This window comes from Anneissia japonica, unplaced genomic scaffold (genome assembly GCF_011630105.1).
Source record: "Anneissia japonica isolate Jap-2015-1 unplaced genomic scaffold, ASM1163010v1 scaffold287871_len1641731_cov197, whole genome shotgun sequence".
Classification (NCBI taxonomy): Eukaryota; Metazoa; Echinodermata; class Crinoidea; order Comatulida; family Comatulidae; genus Anneissia; species Anneissia japonica.
In genome coordinates, this window is record NW_022712275.1 from 250,964 (window position 1) to 272,787 (window position 21,824).

The window sequence follows — 21,824 nt, forward strand, 5'->3', positions numbered from 1 at the left end:
AACTTATTACATGTGGATGCAACAAGTTGAGCAACTCGAACTAACATAACGGCGGCGTTCCGTAGGACTTGCAATCAACCTCGTTCGCATTATGGCCACACATTAACACCGAAAACAAAATATCTGGACATAACCAATCAACCTACCAAATCAAGGGATGCCACACCGTCTGTACCACGTTTAGTATAATCTGGGCGGATTTCTCCCCTTCCCGCTTTGGAAGTTAAAAAAAAGAGAAATACGGAAAGAAAAAGAACAAAAAATGATCGCCCAAAACGCCTCAGGTTTTTTTCGGGCGTCCGAACACAAAAAACTGATGAAGTTACTTGTAACCAGATGAGAATCCCTTTCTAAAAAAATATTTCACTAAAATAAAACATATTGATCATATTTTATATCATCTGCTACCTAACGCTCCCCCCCCCCACCCAACAGTACTACAATCTTCGCAAACAAAGTCAATTCGCCCCTCTTTAAAATGACAACCCAACGCAGCAAAAAATGTATTACTAAATTTGGAATCTCTATGGACTGGTACATTTTTAATGTATTTTTTTTAGTTATGTGATGTCTGCTGTGATTTTTCTCTTTTCCCTTTTTTTTCCCTTTTTGGTTAAAATTTGGTAATTAAATAAAATGTATTAATTGTAACTTCATTACTCGAAGATGTTAATTGGCTAATGTAATTAATTCTTTTAAGATTGTACAGAAAAATTAAAACTGAACAAATAATACTAAACTTAAAATTAACTAATTATGATCATTATCCTATAATTATGTACTTTTATAAATGGAAAACCTAATTATGATGTTAATCCCAATCAGTATAAGTATGATTTAAATATTAATAATGTGCAATACAATTTTGAAATTCTTAAAAAAAAATATGTAGCCTATATATTGAAATTACCTTGAATTAGTACCGTCAATTTTAAGCATGAACATTTTTGTTTGAATCTGTACGGTATTTATCAATGAATTTATGCCTTTCTTTAAATTCTAGTAACAATTTTCCTGATGTAATTTATTGTTGATAATTGTTTTTTTTTTTTATAAATGTAGATAATTTGTTTGATTCGTTAGATAAATTTGTACTTGTGTAGTGTTTTCTATCGAATTTGTTGTTATTCTTCAATTTTGTTTATGAAATTGCAAATAAAGAACATTTGTAAAGCTCAAAATCTATAGCTAAATCTTGTGTTTTCAATAAATTTTGGTAGTCTAAAGAAGGTGCTACTCAATTGTATTATTGTATATTACTGACTATATATGCCTCAAACTTTCATTATGCGAACCTTCATGTCAGCCGAAATAGCTCAGTTGGGAGAGCGTTAGACTGAAGATCTAAAGGTCCCTGGTTCAATCCCGGGTTTCGGCATTTAAAAAAATATTTTTTTTTAAATGTATATTTTTGTATTTCACTTTTTTCTATTTGGTAGGATTTGTATAGCGCACATATCCAGAAAACTGCGTTTTTTAACCTGGTTATTGGATAAAAATCAATCATCATCCTCCGTTCCCTGGCCAAACCCTGGGAATATTACGCGTGTAATCAGCACCGTAGTAATTTAATTCCGAATCATTCAACTACTACCCTGGGGCAAATCCTACCAGGTACTCATCTATAGGCATACTCCTATGTGAAGAGAGGCAAATGCAGATAAACGGTGTCTTGCCCAAGTGTGGCGAGCAACTGGGTCCAATTATTATCTCAGTTTAGGGACGGATCCAGAGATGTAAAAAGGGGGAACCGGAAGGGGCCGAAAGTAGGGCGATCGAGATAACTATACCCTAGGGGATCCGGAGGAACGTCCCCGCGAAATTTCTGTGTTCTAGACGCCCGAAAATATATTTGTTATTCATTTTCTTTTTTTTTTTACTTTCCAAATCCACCCTGCAGTTGGGGAGAGCTTTATTAGACTCAGAAGATCCAAAGGTCCCTGGTTCATTTTGTTTTTAAATAGGCCTGATAATTTAATTTATATACTACATAGGCCTACTACATGTCTACATAGCACGTTTATTTCAATGCTTGCGGATTTAATACATTACTTCTTCGCCATGCAAATCTTCAAACAATATTACGCTGTATTGCATCATCTTTTTAGATTTTCCTTTTTTTTTTCGGTTTGCATTAGCTCATGTAAGGGCTGAAGATTTAATTCGCAAGCCGAAGTAGCTCAGTCGGGAGAGCGTTAGATGGCAGGTCTAAAGGACCCTGGTTCAATCCCGGGCTTCGGATGCTTTTTTTAATTAATTGTTTATTGAATATTCCTCATTTCTATTTAAAACTAAGTTTTATTCATCATATTTTAACAAATAAATGCTGATTTGTTTTCAATTGTCCTTGTTAAATACCGCTATGTGACATACAATTGGGTATTAAAATCCGCTATATTTCATCATCTTTTTAGAATGTTCTGGTACATAATTTAAAATTAATTTTTCATTGAATATTTCTATGTCTATTTAAAACCATGTTAAAACCATGTTTTATCCATCATCTTTTTAGAATATATATTTTTGTTTAAATCTAGCCTGGACGCACCCCAGTACTCGGCCTTTTCGCGAGTTTTTTTTAAATAGATAAAACGATAAATTTCATGGTACTGTAACTTACATATGGTTCGCTTTATTTCGTAATATTTCATCATCTTTTTACAATGTTTAGGCCTATTTGTTTTCCGTAGCTCATGTAATTGGACAGAATACATGTTCTACCAGCCGAAATAGCTCAGTTGGGAGAGCGTTAGACCGAGGTTCTAAGTGTTCCTGCAATTCCGGGTTTTTTCGGCATTTTTTAAATAATATTTTAAAAATATTTTACATCATTATTTAAAACTACGCTTTATCCATCATCAAGGCCTCTTTAGAATATTTATTTTAAATAAAGTTTGTGTAGGTAGGCTGAAGGTTTTCGTCCCGGCCGAAATAACTCAGTTTGGAGAGCGTTGGACAGAAGACCTAAAGGTCCTTTAATCTTGGTTCGGGTTTCGGCATTTTTAACAATTAATTTTGTATTGAGTATTTCTACATGTCAACTTAAAATTACGTTTTATTTATCATCAAGAAATCGGCATTTTAAAAACTAGTTTTGTATTTAATATTTCTATGCCTACTTGAAACTACGCTTTATTGACCATCTTTTTAGAATTGACTGTTTTAATATTTGTTTTCAATAGTTTTTGTCAAATATAATATAATAATAATAATAATATAATATAGGCCTACCTGGAATACCCATCATCTTTTCTCATCCCTGACTATTTTTTCCCTTTTTTGTTGATGGTGTTTGCATGGAGTTATAAATTAAATAATTATAGCTCCATGTTTGTTATTATTTGTTTTTTCTTTGTCTCTTTCTTATCTAATTTGTTTCTTTTATATAACTTTACCCTTATTTCATCATCTTTTGTTTCGGCATTTTATAAAATTAGGTTTTTGTTTAATGTTTTTACGTGTCTATATAACATTACGCTTTATTCATCATCTTTTAAACTGTTTCGGGATTTTATAAAATTAAGTTTTTGTTTATTTCTACATGTCTATTTAACACTAAGCTTTATTATCATCTTAAATCATGTCTGTCGTGCGATCTGTTTTGAAATTTACAGATTTAACTACTAAAGGCGACTGAGGGCGACATAACACTGTTTACTACATGTGCGAAGAGAAATGGCGACAGTCACTGCCCGTCTTACAACTTTCGGAGAGGCAAATTATGGAGAGCCTGAACAGGATGCTAACTCAGCCCTTATGGAGTTGGACAAAGGTATGTATGATTATGTTGCATTAACCTATCCAGTCAGTTTAGGTGCAGACCCTCCTATCCTTCACAGGTGAGGAGGCCTATATCATGACCTAGCTAGGCCCTACTAGGGTAGGCTAGGCCAGGCTAGTAGGCCTAGCTAGGCCGCCTAGGACTAGGTCTCTCTAGGCTAGCTAGGCCACTCCTCACTCAGCCTCAGGGCCAGGTACAGAACAGAAGTTAGAAGTACTAGGCCTAACGAAGTAGTAGTAGTAGGCCCCTAGCTAGGCCTAGGCTGTACCTATACTTATCTAAGCCTAGCTATAGGCTAAGTTTGGTTGGGGAAGGCTTACTTTCTAGGCCTAGGCCTAATGCACTTTATTAATAGTACTCAAATGTGTGAATTGTAGGCCTAGTATTAGTAGTAGCATCCGTCAGTTCACTTTTGTTGATAGTCAGACTACATTAATTTACAAAGAACTAACTTTCTTCATCATTCTGCCATTCATCTGTTCCAAATTCAAAGACTATGGAAAAAAACTGGCATGTAATATAGCCCCTCCGCTTAGTTGCACTGTGCCACGTATGGGATAGTCCTCTCTCTTTTTTTCATCCCCACATCTCTTTCGTTCAGTTGTATTGCTGATTTTTACTATTTGAATGTTTTTTTAAATCCGATAATCTTGTAGTGTATGAGTTTATTATTAATATATTTAATATTTAGGCCTATATATTTATTTCAGTGATTTTGTTGACTTTCAGGTTCCTGCCTGCTCCCTGAGTTCTGTTATCCTAGCTTAATCTATTAAAAAAATAGGCCTAGCTAGGCCCTCCATGTATTAACTCATTTCAAACTAAGATAAATATAATGTTTATGTTCATTTTTGTCTGCTTTTAGGTCTGCGTTCCACTAAGGTCGGAGAGCAATGTGAAGCAATCGTAAGGTTTCCACGGATGTTTGAGAAGTACCCCTTTCCGATTCTAATTAACTCGGCCTTTCTGAAGTTGGCTGATGTTTTCAGAGATGGGCAAGTTTTTCTGTTCTTATTTTAACAGAATTTTTTTTTTTGTGTGAATTGTGTTTGCCTACAATACCTCCACAGTATAATGTTTGTACAGTTAACGTTATTGTATTTGTTTGTTTACAATATTGACAATTAACATATTTATAATTAAGCAGTGATGATACATGTGTGAATTTAATAGGCCTTTACATTTGAAGACATACTGATAGTATTACTCTTCTATTAGCCATCTTCTAAAATCATGGCTGTCACATGTCTTGGTTACGAAATGTCTGCAGCAGAGTTATCTAATTTTATACCTCCGTGGTTATATTATGTCCAGGCTGCGAAAAGTTTGCTCCCCATCAATGACAGATATTGTATCAGCTGACACTACTGATGAATTTTACTGAGTGAGAAATTTCATAGCAGATACCAGTGTGCAAAAATCAATAGTTGTTATGTGTAAAAATTCACAAAATTTACAGCATTCATTTTGAAAAGAAGCCCCAAAAAGAAAAGAAGCCCCTAAAGGAAAAGTAGCCTCGAAAAGAAGACCACCTAAAGTTGGCAATAAAAAGAAGCCCAGGGCTTCAATTTGAGGTTTTATAGTATTCTTATACTGTGATTTGTTTATTGTGGAAAATATTGTGGATTTAGGGTGAATTACTACCATTATTTATTAATAGTATTAACAGAAACATAAAAAGCAACAGTTCGAAATTTACCACCCAGTGTTAAAAGGTAAAAGCATGTATCTATACTTGGACCATGTATTAGAATACAATGAATTCCTTTATAATTTAATAACTGTATTGTTAAAATTTTGCTTGATTTGCATGTGTTCTGCATGTGTTCTTCAACAAAGTGAGAAACAGCTTGATAAGATTCTCAACACAAATGAATTCCTTCCTTATTTTATCATTACATTAGAATTTTATTCGATTTGCAGTAATAACTTTTTGCGATTGTGTGTTCTGAAAGTAACACAGCAAAGTGAGAAACAGCTTGATAAGATTCTCAACACGGATGAATTTCTTCGCAGAATCTTCTTTGTTATCCATAGCAACGATCCGGTTGCCAGAGCTATAACTCTCAGGTAGTACCATATCATTTTCTGTTAATAATTCTATAAATAATACTAAGGAAGATTTTAAATATTTTATTATACATTGTGAGACTAATGATAACATTAACTATTTTGACAATTTAATATTATGGTGATAAATAATGTTTTTTTTATATTATATTAATAATAATAATCATTTTTACAATTGAATAATAATGATTATAAATAAGAAATAAATTAACAAAGAAACTAGTAAAATTAAATTATATTATATTATACTATTAAATGGGAATTAATAAAAAATTTTAAAATATATATTTATCACAATAACTACCAGCTTGTGAATAATTTTTTTTTTTGTACAAACATTAAATTGTAGAATGCAATTTGTTCAAATTGAGATTATTTATCACATTTTATTGTTACAGAGTCCTAGGTGGTATTGCCCCTATCATAGCTGAGCGCAAGAATGTTCATCACAGCATCCGAAGTGGCCTAGACTCACATGATAAAGTGGAACTTGAAGCTGCCATATTTGCTGCCAATAGATTTGCTGAACAGTCAAAGTAATTACAGGAATTGAAACTCAAATTTAAAATATAAGTAAAATGACAGATACAGAATGTTATTTGTAAAAGGGATTAAGGATAACAATCCACATATTGTGTACCCAGACTAGATCAACATTTATATTATTTATATATTTTTTAAACCAATTACATATCTAATATTCAGTATACACTTAAATTGTCTGCAACAAGTTCAGATGAATCTGTTTTAACATTAACAACATGTCTTCTTTATATTACAGGGTTTTTGCTGTGGGAATTTGTAACAAGTTGTCAGAGATGATTGAGGGTTAGTTTTTGTAACAATGTTTTCACTCCATATTTATTAAGGATGATCCACTCTTAAAAGATGACCATGTGTGTGATACTTTGTAGCTGAGACTCTTTGAAAGGCTTTAGGAGTGTTGATAACGCAGTGGTGATTCCAGGAATTTCGAAATAGAAGGGCTCAGGGAGAGACTTCCACAAATGTAGGATCGAGACCACCTGAGGCCCTTTATGGTTGAGGCTGATGTATGACATCTAAAGACTATAGCATCAATAGAATACAGGATATGCACACTTAGCCTCAAATTTAAATTTAATTCTCTTCCATTTTTTGCTTTAAAATTTGGAAATATTCGAAGTGGGGGAGAGGGTAGGCTAGGCTACCTTTTAATCCTTCCTGGTATTGATTTTGAGAATTATATTGAGTTAAAGTTATTTCTATATATGCTAAAAATCACATATCAATTCACAACAGCTACAGCTGCACCAAGCACTCTTACAAGAATTATACAATATAGATAATATATAATAAATGTGTATCTATAATTTGTGATTGAACTTTACTTTCTACTTGCAAGGTCTGGCGACTCCAATGGAAATGAAGTTGAAATTGATTGAGATCTTTGAACACATGCATCATGACGGCGAGTCTGCATGCAGGGTGCGCCACCTGTGTGTCAGCAAGTTGCAATCGTACCCGGCTAGAGATTTTGTTCTCGTTACCCTCCATACACTCTCCAAACTTGCTACAAGCTCACTTGTAGACATTCCACAGCAGGTAGGGAACATTGTGTTCTTTTTACAGAATTTAAATTAAAATTTATACCTGTAATAGCAAACTTAATTCTATTCTGAATTAGTATCCTAGCTGGAACTTTAACTTTAGATTTATATACAGTGTAGTTAAGTTTAAATTACGTATAAACAAAGTTCAAGTGTCCAGCTCAAGACATCAGATGGCATGCAATTCAGAAGGAGACAACTATTAATACAGAGGAACCTCCAGTGTCATTGAAAAATATATTGCTCCATAATTTACAAGTACCTGTTTCATTTCATTATATAATAATAATGGTTGTTTAAATGGTGCCTCATGGTTAAATTGGGCTTGTATCCCACCATAGGCAGATTGAAGAGGGGCTGAGGCTCCCTAAAGTTTTGAAAATTAAAAAAAGAAAAGAAGAAAAAAATATATTCAAATTAAATCTGAGAGTGTCTTTTTCTAAAGAGTAATAATCAACTACAGTTCAGTGGAAACTTATTAATTGTACATACTTTGATCATATTCATGATGTACACTTATTTAATGGTGAGATGTTCTCTTCACAAGGTGGTAACTCATTTAATCACTCTTTTCTATTTACAGGTATCCCTCCTACTAAAGTACCTGCACAGCGATCCAAGATACACTGTAAAAAAGATTGCTCTGCAGGACCTCCGCATGCTAGCTTGCAAGGCACCACACATGTGGACCGGAGAGAACGTTGACGGTCTGTGTGATTTCTGTTCAACAACTGGTTATGATGGACTGATCATTGGAGCCTTGACTGTCCTTAGTGCTCTATCAAAGACAGTAGCATTGAATGTATTAGACTTGGCTCATAGTAAGTGCATTTTTTAAATTTTATATTTAACTTTAATCTAATAGTGATTGACACACTACTTGCAGGATAGAAATTATATTCTATCTAAAGGATCATTGAGAATTTTTGGTAGCCAGGTTATTTTAAATACATAGTAATTATGAGGAGCTAACACTTAACAGACTAACTTAAATAGAACCAGAGGCTTCATTGATGCAATAACATTTTTTTAGTTATACAGGCCACAGCTCCAAAAACATGGAAATAAAAGTTTAATTCTCATTCAATATTAATTATTATTCTAAAGAATTATAAAGATATAAAAATCGCCATATAAATGTTTTGCCCTATAATGAAATCCCATTTTTAAGGCCATAAAAGGGGAGATATAATTAGAAAAATTATTTAATTTGTGTAGATCGAGCTGGTAATCCACAGATAGAAGTTACACACTGTATCTATTGTAGCTCTCAAACATATTCAGTTTTTCATTATTTGAGATTCATGGAGACGCAGTGGTGTGTTGAATTAATTATCATAGAGTATACACGTTTGGCCACTCTAATTGCATATATTCCTGTATCAAAGTACAAAATCATATGAGTGCGCTATTGAAAATGGCAAGGTTAAACAAGTATATCTTATTTTTCAAATATCTTTATCACATATATTTTTTATAATATCTGATTTTTGTCTTTCAAATCCAGATGAACCCTATTTCTATTAAATTCTATGTTACTATATTGCTAAAAGTGAACATAATATTTTCTTTTTTTGCAGATTCTAAAGTTGTGAAATTGTGCGGTGATTTCTGCTGTGTGCCCAATGTTACCATAGCATCATATGCCATTCAGATCATGACCAACATCACAACAAAGGGTGTACCCCAGTCACAGATTGAATCGGTTGTGCAAGAGGTTGCTACAGCTGCTGAGGCTCTCATCATGATTTGTGCACTGCAAGATGGAAAGGAAGCTACTACGGCTATCACGGTGGGTACATACATAGCAACATATTTTTAGCGAAGTGTTGAGACTGTAGGGGTCCCAAGTCCTCCACAATTTGCGGTAGTCCTGGAAGTCAGGACAACCTTCCGCACTCCTGCAATTATTCAAAAATCATGCGTAAACTAACAAATCTCATGCATATTAATGAAATTTGCATGTATTTAACTGCTGTGGCATTAGTTTTTTTTCCCGACTAAGAGTATCACCATGTTCAGCAAATTAGATGTGTTAAGAAAGCTTCTTGTTTGAAGGTTTGCCTTAAATGTGCCTTAAATTATAATGAAAAAAATCAAGGTCTACATAATTGTATTTTATTTTTCTTGGAAAGGATAGCACATGGGGAAAAATACAAATATATAAAGCTGGAGAAAATAGCTAGTGTGCTTTGATTTACTAAATAACGATTGTATGCTCACCTGAAGACAGTTATCATGCAAAGATTGGCAAGAGTAATATCCTATCTTTTACACATCATTCCCCCCCCAAAAAAACCCCCAAAAAACAGGAAAATTTTGTGTGCTCAAAATATTGAATTTAAAAGCCAACCATTTAAATTCACTCTTCATTAATTCTATATTATTATGTGTGGTTCAGAAAAAAAAAATAGTCTTGTCATGAAAATTCCTTCAAGTGCATCTTTATGTATGCTACTATTGTCATATTTTCTATCTCAGATTGCGTTGAACTGTGTAAGGAGCTTATGCCAAGCAAGTCCGTCACTAGCTCCTGAATTTGTTGATAATTTGTGCAGCTTAGTTGGCAGTTCAATAGGTAAATACCATCACTTTAAAGGTCTTATTGTATATAAATATTATATGAAGAAGCTCTGAAAAGGCTATTGTATTTGACCGTGTGCTGTAGAAAAACATGTTCCTATTAACCCAAAGCTTCTTTTCAAAATTTCTAAAAGTTCTGAAGTGGTCTAAAAAATATTATATTTTTGACTTTATTACAGTATTAACACAAAATATAATAACACCTTAACATCAGAACATTGAATCATACATCTGTTTAACAAATTTAATAAAAAAGAGAAATTATTCTTATTCTTATTTTTTATTGCCAAAATCAAGAACAAGCACAAGTACAGACGCAGGAAGTAGGCAGGAACCTAAAAGTGAACCAATTCACTTTAACAAAAGTTCCTTATTCCTGAAGTAACATAACAATACAATATATATATATATTTATTCAAGTTAAGGTGTATTTTTTTTACGCAGGTAAGATAGGAGTGCTTCTGTGTCAGTGTCTGGTGACCTTGGCTCAGAGTGACCCATCATTAGTTGGTGCTTACAAAGACAGTTTGCAAGAATTACTTAATCTCACAGCTCAATCTAGTATGGATCCAACACAACAGAAACTGTTTGTGAGTATTCTATGCTTGGAAGTAAGATGTTTTGGTCCGAGTTTATACCATATTTAACAAACAGATCCATCAAGTAAATTAATTATTTTGAACCCATCACAGCTCAGAACATCTTGAGCACAGAGTGAATATGTACATCTAGGGAGGTTACCTTGTCAAAATGATAACAATCATGATTACACGCTGCAGATGATATTTCCATCGTTTCAGGTATCAGTTGCAGCATTGTTAATGCTTAGCCAAAGCAGCTCTGATGAGCCAAAGAAGATATCGCAATTCTTTCTGGACAAGCTAAGCCCATCACAAGCTCATTAATTCTATATCATTATGTGTGGTTCAGAAGAAAAAAAATAGTATTGTCATGAAAATTCCTTCAAGTGCATCTTTATGTATGCTACTATTGTCATATTTTCTATCTCAGATTGCGTTGAACTGTGTAAGGAGCTTATGCCAAGCAAGTCCGTCACTAGCTCCTGAATTTGTTGATAATTTGTGCAGCTTAGTTGGCAGTTCAATAGGTAAATACCATCACTTTAAAGGTCTTATTGTATATAAATATTATATGAAGAAGATCTGAAAAGGCTATTGTATTTGACCATGTGCTGTAGAAAAACATGTTCCTATTAACCCAAAGCTGTGACATATTTTTCAAAATTTCTAAAAGTTCTGAAGTGGTCTAAAAAATATTATATTTTTGACTTTATTACAGTATTAACACAAAATATAATAACACCTGAACATCAGAACAATGAATCATGCATCTGTTTAACAAATTTAATAAAAAAGAGAAATTATTCTTATTCTTATTTTTTATTGCCAAATTCAAGAACAAGCACAAGTACAGATGCAGGAAGTAGGCAGGAACCTAAAAGTGAACCAATTCACTTTAACAAAAGGTCCTTATTCCTGAAGTAACAAAACAATAAAATATATTTATTCAAGTTAAGGTGTATTTTTTTACGCAGGTAAGATAGGAGTGCTTCTGTGTCAGTGTCTGGTGACCTTGGCTCAGAATGACCCATCATTAGTTGGTGCTTACAAAGACAGTTTGCAAGAATTACTTAATCTCACAGCTCAATCTAGTATGGATCCAACACAACAGAAACTGTTTGTGAGTATTCTATGCTTGGAAGTAAGGTGTTTTGGTCCGAGTTTATACCATATTTAACAAACAGATCCATCAAGTAAACTCATTATTTTGAACCCATCACAGCTCAGAACATCTTGAGCACAGAGTGAATATGTACATCTAGGGAGGTTACCTTGTCAAAATGATAACAATCATGATTACACGCTGCAGATGATATTTCCATCGTTTCAGGTATCAGTTGCAGCATTGTTAATGCTTAGCCAAAGCAGCTCTGATGAGCCAAAGAAGTTATCGCAATTCTTTCTGGACAAGCTAGGCCCATCACAAGCTTGGACCCTTTTTAGAGTGTCAAGGCAGGCAGCCAGGCTAGTAAGTATGTTTAATTCGATTGGTCTGTTACTAGGTCTTCACACACTAGCAGATCACGACAAGTAACCCATCTAGCTCTCATTTTTTAACCATATCAATAGATTGGCAGACATCTACTGTAAATGGATCCCAGACGCTGCTTGCATACATGGGATGTACCAGGGCCTTATATGCAGCCTCCTTTACCTTGAAACTACCAATTTATGAAAACCTTCTGAGTTTTGTTAGCCCTATTGCAGACATTCTCAATGAAAGTGCATCTTCAGACACTAGAACTAATTACCATGTATGTGACAAAAGATAAATAAAGTACTGTATATCTATCTGCCTATGGCCAGACATGCTTGCACTGTTGATAGGCTGTTAAGTGGCCATGTTTCAGCCTATGTGACAAAGAGGCTACAGTTTTTGATATTTTAACATAAAGTCCTACTATGTATGATGTTTAACTTGTTTTTGTTTCTTTTATTTGTAGGGTTGTCATTGTGTTGCTGCAGAACTATTTGGAAATCTGACAACAAAAGTTAGTGTTCAGCATAAATCTAGTCAACTTATTTCACCAGCAATTGAAAATGCACACTGTCGAAAAATATAAACAAATCATTGTAATGTAAAATTATGTTTTAGCTTGTTGTTTTTAACTAGATTTTTCAGTTTGGTATTCAAAATACTTGTCATAATAAGTTCAGTATGTGTAATTGATTTCACTTATGCTAATTGCTCATTTGCATTTTTATTTTTCAATTCTAGGTAGCATCAGAGCATTACTACTTCTGGTTGTCTGGTTTGAATAATTTCTGCAAAGCTGAGGAGTGTCTTACAAAACCGTCTCACAAACTGTTTAATTTGACTCAAAGTTTGGCTGAGGCTACTCAGCATTATGAAAAAGGGATAGTTGCCTTAAAGGTGAGTGTGCTGTACATGTCACCCAACTATGCATTATAATGTTATAATGTGATTGAAATAATAGCGAATTATATATAACCAAATCTTATTTCCTTACATCCAAGTTTATTTGTGTGTTTGGAATCATATGTTTTATAATGTACCATGTTTTGAAACTGTTTTGAGATTTAATAATATTGTAAAAATTAATTGAACACGATCAAATTTTATGTGTACCAGTACATTTTCAATTGAATAATAATAATAATAATAATAATAATAATAATAATAATAATAATAATAATAATAATGTATTTATTTCCTCCAATATATTGTAACATCAAGAGTACAAATCACTAAATAGTTTCATCTGGCCAAAAAACAAAAACAAACCTGTTTAGGTGTTCATGGATTCATTGTAGTTCTGTATATTTCATTGCAACATGCACTAAGTTATTTGATTGAAACCTCATGAAATGATCTGTTAATGAGTTATATATTCAATTATCAAAATGTAATTGTAGGCTGCTACCACACCTGGTCATCAGATGCATTTCCAGTGCGAGTACACTAGGTTACGATGTGATATGCTGCATGCATTCAAGCTCCTCATTACAGCCTCAGCAAGTATCAGGACTTGTCCACCGCCGGCTATTGCACCGGCTGTTGCCATGACAACTGGAATAGATCTGCAAAAGTGTGGTCGCATGGCTTTCCAGGTAAGGCATATATTACCTTTCACATTATTTTTGCAATTTGTATATTTGTATTCTTGAGAGTTAGACTAGGCATAGAAAAGTGATTATTTTAGGGAAGGTGCTAGGAAGTTGTTGGGATAGTGGAAAGAACCTGAAAGGCTGTTAAATATGTTGTTGAGTTTGCAACTCAAGGCCTAGGGTGGTGACTTGCATACTAATGAACTTTTCTCTATGCCCCGCCCCTTCGATATAGTTAATAATAATGTCCCACAGGTCAACAGTGTGAAAACATAGGCAAACACATACGTTTGTGGGACAACACTTGTGTTTGTGAGACATACGCGTATTTCTAGCGCTGTTCTGATTGGTCAGTTGTTAAGCTTGATTGACACTCCATGTTAGAGGAGGCTAGGGGATGGCTTATTTCTAGGTGGAGGCTTGTATGTAGCTAGTGTGTAGAAAATGTTGCTGGTATTACAAATGCAGCACCTTATTTACCATCCTTATGAATTTTTCTTAGATGATATACGTAAATTTTATATAAAAAATTGAATATCATGATGTTTGATATATACAGCATTATCAACTCAATGTATAATATTTTCATTTGTTATATTAATGTGTTGTTTTGTTTTTAGATGCAGAATTGTCATGATAAATTACGTCAACTTGGCAGCTCTTACTCTACACTACAGCAAGCATCGTTTGATGCCGACCCCAAGACACTTGAAAATATGTTGGTGTATCCTTCCAAAGAGAATGGTTTGATATATTTACCAATGTGTATATATTGTTGTGATTGTGAACATCCCTACCTCAAAGTTGAGAAGACAATTTGCAACTTCTGCACTAATCTTTCCCTCTAATGTGTATTTTGTCTCCTTAATAATATATGGCTTCTCTTTTATATATGTGCTGTAGGTTGGACCTCGCTGCTGATTGGTGGAAACCTGTCCTTCTTATGTGACCACTAACATTGTAAATGGCCTACTCTTTAATATTTAGCCTACCCTAGTAGTTCATAGCACACTTTCCTAATATATGACCTAGTCTCTTTGTTTGTAATTTGCCATGTTAGTACATGGCCCATTCTTGTAGTACTTAGCCTATTCTGTTGGTACATGGCCTGTACCCCTTTGACATGGCCTACTCTTTCAGTATGTGGCCAGTCATACCTGCGTCCTACCTCTTAGTATATGACATACCCTCCTAATAATTTGCATACCCCCTGGTATGTAACTGTGGCCTACACAATCATTTTCTATTGATGTTTTTAGATAAGCTTCTTCTAACCTGGTTAAAAAAAAACATGCGTAATCCATCAATCCTTAACTGTCCACCCAGATTACAAGAAATCTGTCTGCTGCTAGCTTATGTTATTGATGTTCTTATACTAAGCAATCAAATTTATGGGTAAGTTTTACAATTATGAAGACATTTTCAGGGGCGGATTTAGGGTGGGGGGGCGGCCCGGCCCCGGCTCCCCCTTTTGGCAGGTTAAAAAAAGAAAAAAAAAGAAAAAAAAGAGAGAAAAAGAAAAAAATGATAGCCCAGAATACCTCAAATGTTATGTTCGGGCGTCTAGAACACAAAAATTTCGCGGGGGCATGCCCCAGACCCCCTACGACAGTGTTGTCTCAATCGGCCCAACTTTCGGCCCCCGCTTTCGGCCCCCCCTCCTTTTGGACATTTCTGGATCCGCCCCTGATTTTGTTTATACTTTACTTAATACACTTGAAGTAGGCTTCATAAATATTAATTAGAATTCTAATAATGATTCATATTCAGCCTTTTTACAAATTATTCTCTTTCTCAAGTGGAAAGTCAACAGGTAATCTACAGGATGTGCTAGACTTGCAGAGTCAGACGTCTGCTAAAAGCTCCAATAAGGTGATGCAGGCCTGTGTGAAGGTTTTGCAAAGCACTCAAGAAGCTTTGCAGAAAACAGAAGGACAGTCAGTATCTCATCTGGTATGTTGCAAGAGTCTCGTCATCCACCACCAATACATCATATATACTTTAGTACATTATGGGTAAAGTAAAAGGGAGGATACATTTTATGCATTATTTCCTATTTAGCTTCTTCGTAAAGCAAAGAAAAACAAAACCATTTTTTTATCTCTTTTTATAAATGTCTCCTGGGAAATACGCACTGTTACGATCATCAATTGTTGCACGGTTGAGCACAGTTACCAGCCCTGATTATCATACTGTGTATTAGATACATTAACAACATACAGTTGTCATTTAGTAATTTGTAATATCATATTTGTATAAAATGTTTTTAGTATGTTTTATCTGAATAGCACTCAGACTGCCTATTTGAAGCCTGCCACACACTGCTGCAGGTGCCTATTGGCTATCCACGATACTTCTTCCAATCCTTGCAGTCTACAGCCATTAAGGTAGGCTATCATTGCAGTGTGCATTACTTTAAAACACTACATTCCAATAGCAGATCATTTAAAGCATCATCTTTTATTGCCTGTTTTCCCTGCATGTGAGGGTTAGACTGATGAAATGCTCTATAGTTAGCTGTAAGGGGGATGTAGCCTGCAAGACCAGGTGGTGCGATCGATTCACGTTTAATCAGAAGATTTAAATATTTTTAAAAAATATCAAGTTTTTTGACGCTTTGAAGCCTTTAACACTTTTTTGACATGCTTTATTTACTTCTTGCCACTATTTTGTTTTTCGGGCTCAGTAATGATAAATCCCTGACTAAATACGGTATACTGAATCTCTTGAAAGAGAGGAATTCCAATAATATGTTGGCAAACCAGAATTCAATTTTATTTACACTTTATCTTTTTCATCTTCTTGCATTCTTCTCTACCAATAATTCATCTACCAGAATGCATCCCATTCCATCTTGTTCTCAGAGAGTGGCATTATGGGTTCCTTGTTTCCAGGTGAACTAGTGATAATGTGGACAGGATCTATGTATGGATTGTCATAAGAAATGTCCTATTGTAAACAAGAAAAGTAAATTATAAGCATTTTTATTACCATAATTCTGATGATCAGATTCATCTGTCTTTGTCTGAGATTTTGTCACAGCATCCAGTAGTGAGTAATGATGGCCTATTGTAATAATCCATGGCTGCTCATCTTGATTCTATTATATTAGCTTCCAGAAGGTTGATAAATGCTTGAAAAAATTTGAAAAAAAAAAAGATTTGTTTTTGTTGAGAATGTATCAAGGAGGAAAATTGCAGTAAAGCTTGTTGTCCTCAGTGGCTCAATTTAGTCACTTAAATAATGACACAGAAAATCCAAACAGGGACGTACTCATATGACTGTAGGTTGGACCTCGCTGCTGATTGGTGGAAACTTATAAAAGCTTTATGAAACAAGTGTGAAATGCCTTTACCAAAGCCAATATACAGTACATACCTGAAGGTCTTGCTTAAGCCAATTCTGCTCTTCATTAAAAAAAATTACCATAATCTTGAAAGAAGTTGACTTCAGTTGAAAAGGCAACAATATAAGCCAGACCAATGTTCCAACTACATCACAAGTTCCCTGTCTTCACATATTAATATAGCTAAAAAAATGTCCTATTCTGTCTTTGACATGCGCCCTCAGTAGACAAATGAACTTATCTCCAACCTTGCATCCCTATTGAATGAAATACCTTATCACGTCAGTCATGCTTCCACATTGAAACTGTTCAAATCGAAATCTCTTCCAACCTTGCTCATTAATCTTGTAGCACTCTTAGAGCATTCATGTAAAAGTGCTCTATAAACATTCTAAGTATTATTAAAATTATTATTACCATAAACATAATCTATATCATCAGAGGTAAAATGACCATGAGGAGTAGAATCATCACATTAAATAGAATATGTTGTGTCTTGCAAACATTCCATTTTGATCTCGCTAAATTGAAATTGGTACCAGAAAAGTTGACGTCATCCTACTGGACTTCCACAATGGTAAAATATGCTTTGTCTTCTTTACACTACCATCTATATTGGTGATTGACCCTTTTGCGAATAGTGTAAACGTCTTGTCTTAATCATCCCTTGCCATTGTATGGTGTTCCAGGCTACTGTAATCTCTTGGAATTTCAAAGAAAAATGTATGAATTCATATAGAGGGAATCAAACACTCTGTAAAACTATATTTTAATTCATAAATATAATTGTATTCTTAGTAAGCATTTCCAGCTGGCTAATGTATAGTTACACTGTTGAAATCTTCTTCTTATTATCGTGTCTACTGTGTAGTGGTGGTAGAATTGGAGTTAACCATGGCCGCGACAAGAACGCTTCTACCATGACCCCCAACTGTGGAAGCGAAATCCTTTATAATACTACTCAAATTGATTTATTTACAAGTATGTTTCATTTATTACAGACAACTTCTTTCATGCAATACCACACATTGAAAATAAATTCTCACATAAGTAACTGTCACAACGAGGAGTAATATATTAATGTGACTGAAGTTTACAAAATTATAAATCAAACCATGTCTTGATCATCACAAATCAAACTGCATTTATAAAATCAAATGTAGGCTTAAAAATGGTAATTCAACACGTGGTCAAGTACATAAAATATCACATCCATAATCATGTGTACAAGCATATCAAATATATAATCATGGGTACAAGGATGACAATATCTGTTATAACTTCCCGTCGTATGCAATTACATTCAGCTATCATAGCAAATATACCCTGTCGTCTTAGGCCTAGCATTACAAAGGTGTGATCCTGCAATACCACAACAAAATCTCTTTATATTAATTAACTGATAATATTACACATAATAATATTACCATAAGTGTAAAAACTAGTCACTCCCAACAATTACCAAAAGGTTATATATTTTTTAATTTAAGTGTTTCAATAATGAAAAAAAGCTATTGACCCTGTTTTTATTAGAATTTCTATTTTCGAATCGTCATTGAATTCAGAAAGGTATGATTACTCTGGCTGTTTTTATAATCATGTGTCTGCAGATGAAGGGAGAAAATCTATTAATGAATATCATTCTTCGTAAATACACTCACTGAAATAATAACCAGATTCTCCTTTTGTGCCAAGTGTATTTCTTAATCATCGTCTTCCTCGTTCATTAAATTGATTTTATTAACATCACTACTTCATCATTTTCGTCTTCTGGTTTGAAGGCTACTTTTTAAAGTAACATACTGTATGTGATGATGAAGTTAAGCCTGTCTGTTTTATTTTGCTTGCAGCTAGCAGTGTCCCCTACACCAAGAGGTGCTGGAGAACCAATCTTGGTACATGTTAGCACAAGGTTGGCATTGAAGGTGGAAGGTGTTATTCAACATGGACAAAAACCAGGTAAGATTATTCTTCTAAATTCAACATTTTGTATAAAATTTTGGTGACAATAATAATTATAACAAAAGCATATACTGACAAAGATTACCATGATAAGAAATTTACGTTGGTTGCGTTTGTGGTCAAGTGCTTACCATTTGAACTCAAAATCCTAGGTTAAATTCTAGCCAAAAAATGAGAATTTTTATAATTATAATAACAATGGTAATGGTTATAGCGATCATAATCTTATTCAATTCTTGGGGGAAAGAAATGAATGTGTTTACTATAATATTTGTTGTGGCAACTAAAAACAGTCAAGTATCTTGAGAAGCCTAAGTGATATTTTAGCAAAAACTGTTATTCAAAACAGTGAGTAGTGGTTTAAGTCGAAGAAAGAAATATTTCGTTTGAAATTTTTCTTTCTTCGACTTCGACGTTGAGATTTTTTGTTCTGAATTTTAGGTCTGTTTCGAAAGGTAAAACAGGTGACTCTACAGGTAACATCTAGCTGTACCCATCGCCTTCCCAAACCAAACGAAAATGCTAAGGTATGATATAGACTGGTATCAACAGTATTCCTTATAATCGATCACATAAAATAGGACAAAAAAACACTTGAAAATTAAACATAGTCATTAAATACTTATTAAAAAATATAAAACTACTACTAAAATCCAAAATTCTATGCAAAAGAAAATAGGAAAGGTATTATTTATGTGTGTGTTTAGTTTGTGTGTTTTTAGTTCAAAGAAGTCATTATCCAATTCCGTTTTAGTTTAATGACTTCCTGAAAACAACTTGCAAATATTGATTGGTGTCAGATTCGCATTCCATCTTTAGACACATGGCTAATTTAGAGGTTTAGCATGTTAATAATAATGGTAATAATAGTGTAATTTTATATAGCGCCAAATCCATCTAACATAAGATGCTCTGGGCACTTGATTTGTGGACTAGGAACTCGATCAATGCCTTTCTTCACCCCTAAGGGTCCCTTCGTATCTGTGCTACCTGGTACCAGCAACTCTCGTCGTCCACAACAGGGGCTGCCTGTGTAGGAACACAAAGTCCTCTAGAGGAGTATTCTATAATGTTGCAGAAGCTAATCAGCACATTTTAACATTTAACCCTACCAGGTGCCTACTTATATTCCTGGGTGTTGAGAAGCAATGCAGATAAAGTGCCTTGCTCAATTACACAAGTGAAATGCACAGCGAGGGACTGAAACCCCCAACCTCCAGATTGGGAAACCAAACTGTTCCCCTGCGCCAAACCACTTCTACACTTCTGTTATTCTACTATACTCTGCATTTTTATACAGCAAGAAATTTTAATATCTAACTTATTTTTTAAATATATTTTAGCAAACAGAGTCAACAACCAATGACCTGCGACAGAATGTGGAGCCTCATAATGATTTCTTCAGCACTCAGTTCCTCCTGCCATTCCCAGTGGCAGGCACCCACCAAGTCAATGTAGAAGCTACTGTCATTGACAATGAAGGCACAGTCTGGAAAACAGGACCCAAGTTATCGCTAAATGTTAAGGCGTATGAAGATACCTTATATCAGCGCCCTCAACAGGCACCGCCTCCACCTCCACCATCGTCTCAACTAATGCCAGCTGCTCAACGAACCCAGACCACCTCTCGATGAAGCAAGAAATATTTCATTGTGGTTAATAATTTTCTTGGTTGCTTATGCAAGAGAGATGGTGGAACTGGAAAAAATGTCAATTTAATTATTTTTTATTAGTGGCTTTTTTGGAGAGTTCACATTGACAGATTAATATTTTTATTTAATTACCAATTACTGTACACGTGCAGGTATGACATCAGCTTGATGATACAGAAACAGGGGTTAAGCTGTAGCATTATGAGCCCTAGTGACTCCAGAAGGTTTTACTTGCATGCTACTGATAATTACATTAGGGGCTGATGCTTTATAAAGTAAGGCTATGTTCACACACACGGCGTAAGACTGGCGTGGCTTACGCCAGGCGTAAGCTAATCCACGGATTAAAATTCCAAAGTGTTCACACAAACGGCGTTCGTTAAACTAGCAGTAATATAGGCCTATGTGGAATAGTTTTCAGTTTTAAATAATGTACGTGTTAACAGTAGTAAAATTAACAGTGCATCATGAAAACTTTTAAATCTGTGAATTGTTCGAAGTGAACTTATATGATTATTGTATTTTAAAATGAACAATTTTACTTTTGATTTTTCAGCTAGCATTGTTAATGTTGCATGTTTTAATAGACAGTCTAAATGGTTAAAATATCTTACAAAACACAATCAATAAATCATATACATTATAACTAAGTAAAATGCAATAGAAAAAGAACCCCTTCACCATTTCATTTATAGAGAGCACAGAAAAGAGACTAATATATTGCAATCGTGATTGGTTAATCTCTTGAAATGAGGTCAAATCATTCAAGCATCACTGGCGTTAGCTAATCTGGGGTCTGCAGGTAGCGTTAATAACGCCAAGGACGTGGCGTAGTGAGTGGCTTTAACAACGCCACTGCCTAGTTCACACACAAAGGCGTACGCTACGCCAGGCTTAAGCCAGTCTTACGCCGTGTGTGTGAACATAGCCTAACTTTATGGGGCTTAGGGAGTGGACTTGTTTGTAGTCATGAGAAAAGATATCCAAAGGTGTAACAGGATAAGTTGCCAATGTCAATGCAGTATGTACATTCCAAATTGGTGTTCTTGTACCCTTTACTCTATTCCTTATTAGGACCTAACATTCGATTGAGTTTACTCTTTGAGTAGGATTGAGAGGGAAAGCTTTGATTCAATTTTTTTTTTTGGCTCGTTGATTGACATTAATTTTTTTTGGTGAAAGTCCATCATA

At 34.4% G+C, this 21,824-nt stretch overlaps 1 protein-coding gene and 1 non-coding gene across 2 annotated transcripts; both read left to right on the plus strand.

The window, feature by feature from the left end:
* The first annotated feature begins 1,305 nt into the window (after positions 1-1,305).
* Positions 1,306-1,378, plus strand: Trnaf-gaa. Its single transcript has one exon. It is a non-coding gene; the product is annotated as a tRNA-Phe (tRNA).
* Positions 1,379-3,641: 2,263 nt separating this feature from the next.
* LOC117107733 (integrator complex subunit 7-like) lies at positions 3,642-20,998 on the plus strand. The gene is made up of 24 exons (XM_033249484.1): positions 3,642-3,772; positions 4,647-4,776; positions 5,705-5,851; positions 6,250-6,387; positions 6,633-6,679; positions 7,236-7,435; positions 8,024-8,261; positions 9,021-9,232; positions 9,922-10,018; positions 10,468-10,613; positions 10,824-10,919; positions 11,035-11,131; positions 11,579-11,724; positions 11,935-12,072; positions 12,548-12,595; positions 12,823-12,978; positions 13,482-13,676; positions 14,294-14,397; positions 15,000-15,068; positions 15,473-15,626; positions 15,962-16,060; positions 18,870-18,978; positions 19,423-19,508; positions 20,325-20,998. The coding sequence occupies exons 1-24, from the start codon at positions 3,676-3,678 to the stop codon at positions 20,613-20,615; spliced, it is 3,240 nt and encodes a 1,079-aa protein (XP_033105375.1). The 5' UTR covers positions 3,642-3,675; the 3' UTR covers positions 20,616-20,998.
* Positions 20,999-21,824: the final 826 nt, after the last annotated feature.

Coding starts and splice junctions, on each gene's coding strand:
- LOC117107733 (XM_033249484.1), top strand. CDS start 3,676: ATGGCGACAGTCACTGCCCGTCTTACAACTTTCGGAGAGGCAAATTAT. Junction 4,777..5,704: donor GCTGATGTTTTCAGAGATGG/GCAAGTTTTTCT, acceptor TTCGATTTGCAG/TAATAACTTTTTGCGATTGT. Junction 6,388..6,632: donor AGATTTGCTGAACAGTCAAA/GTAATTACAGGA, acceptor TTTATATTACAG/GGTTTTTGCTGTGGGAATTT.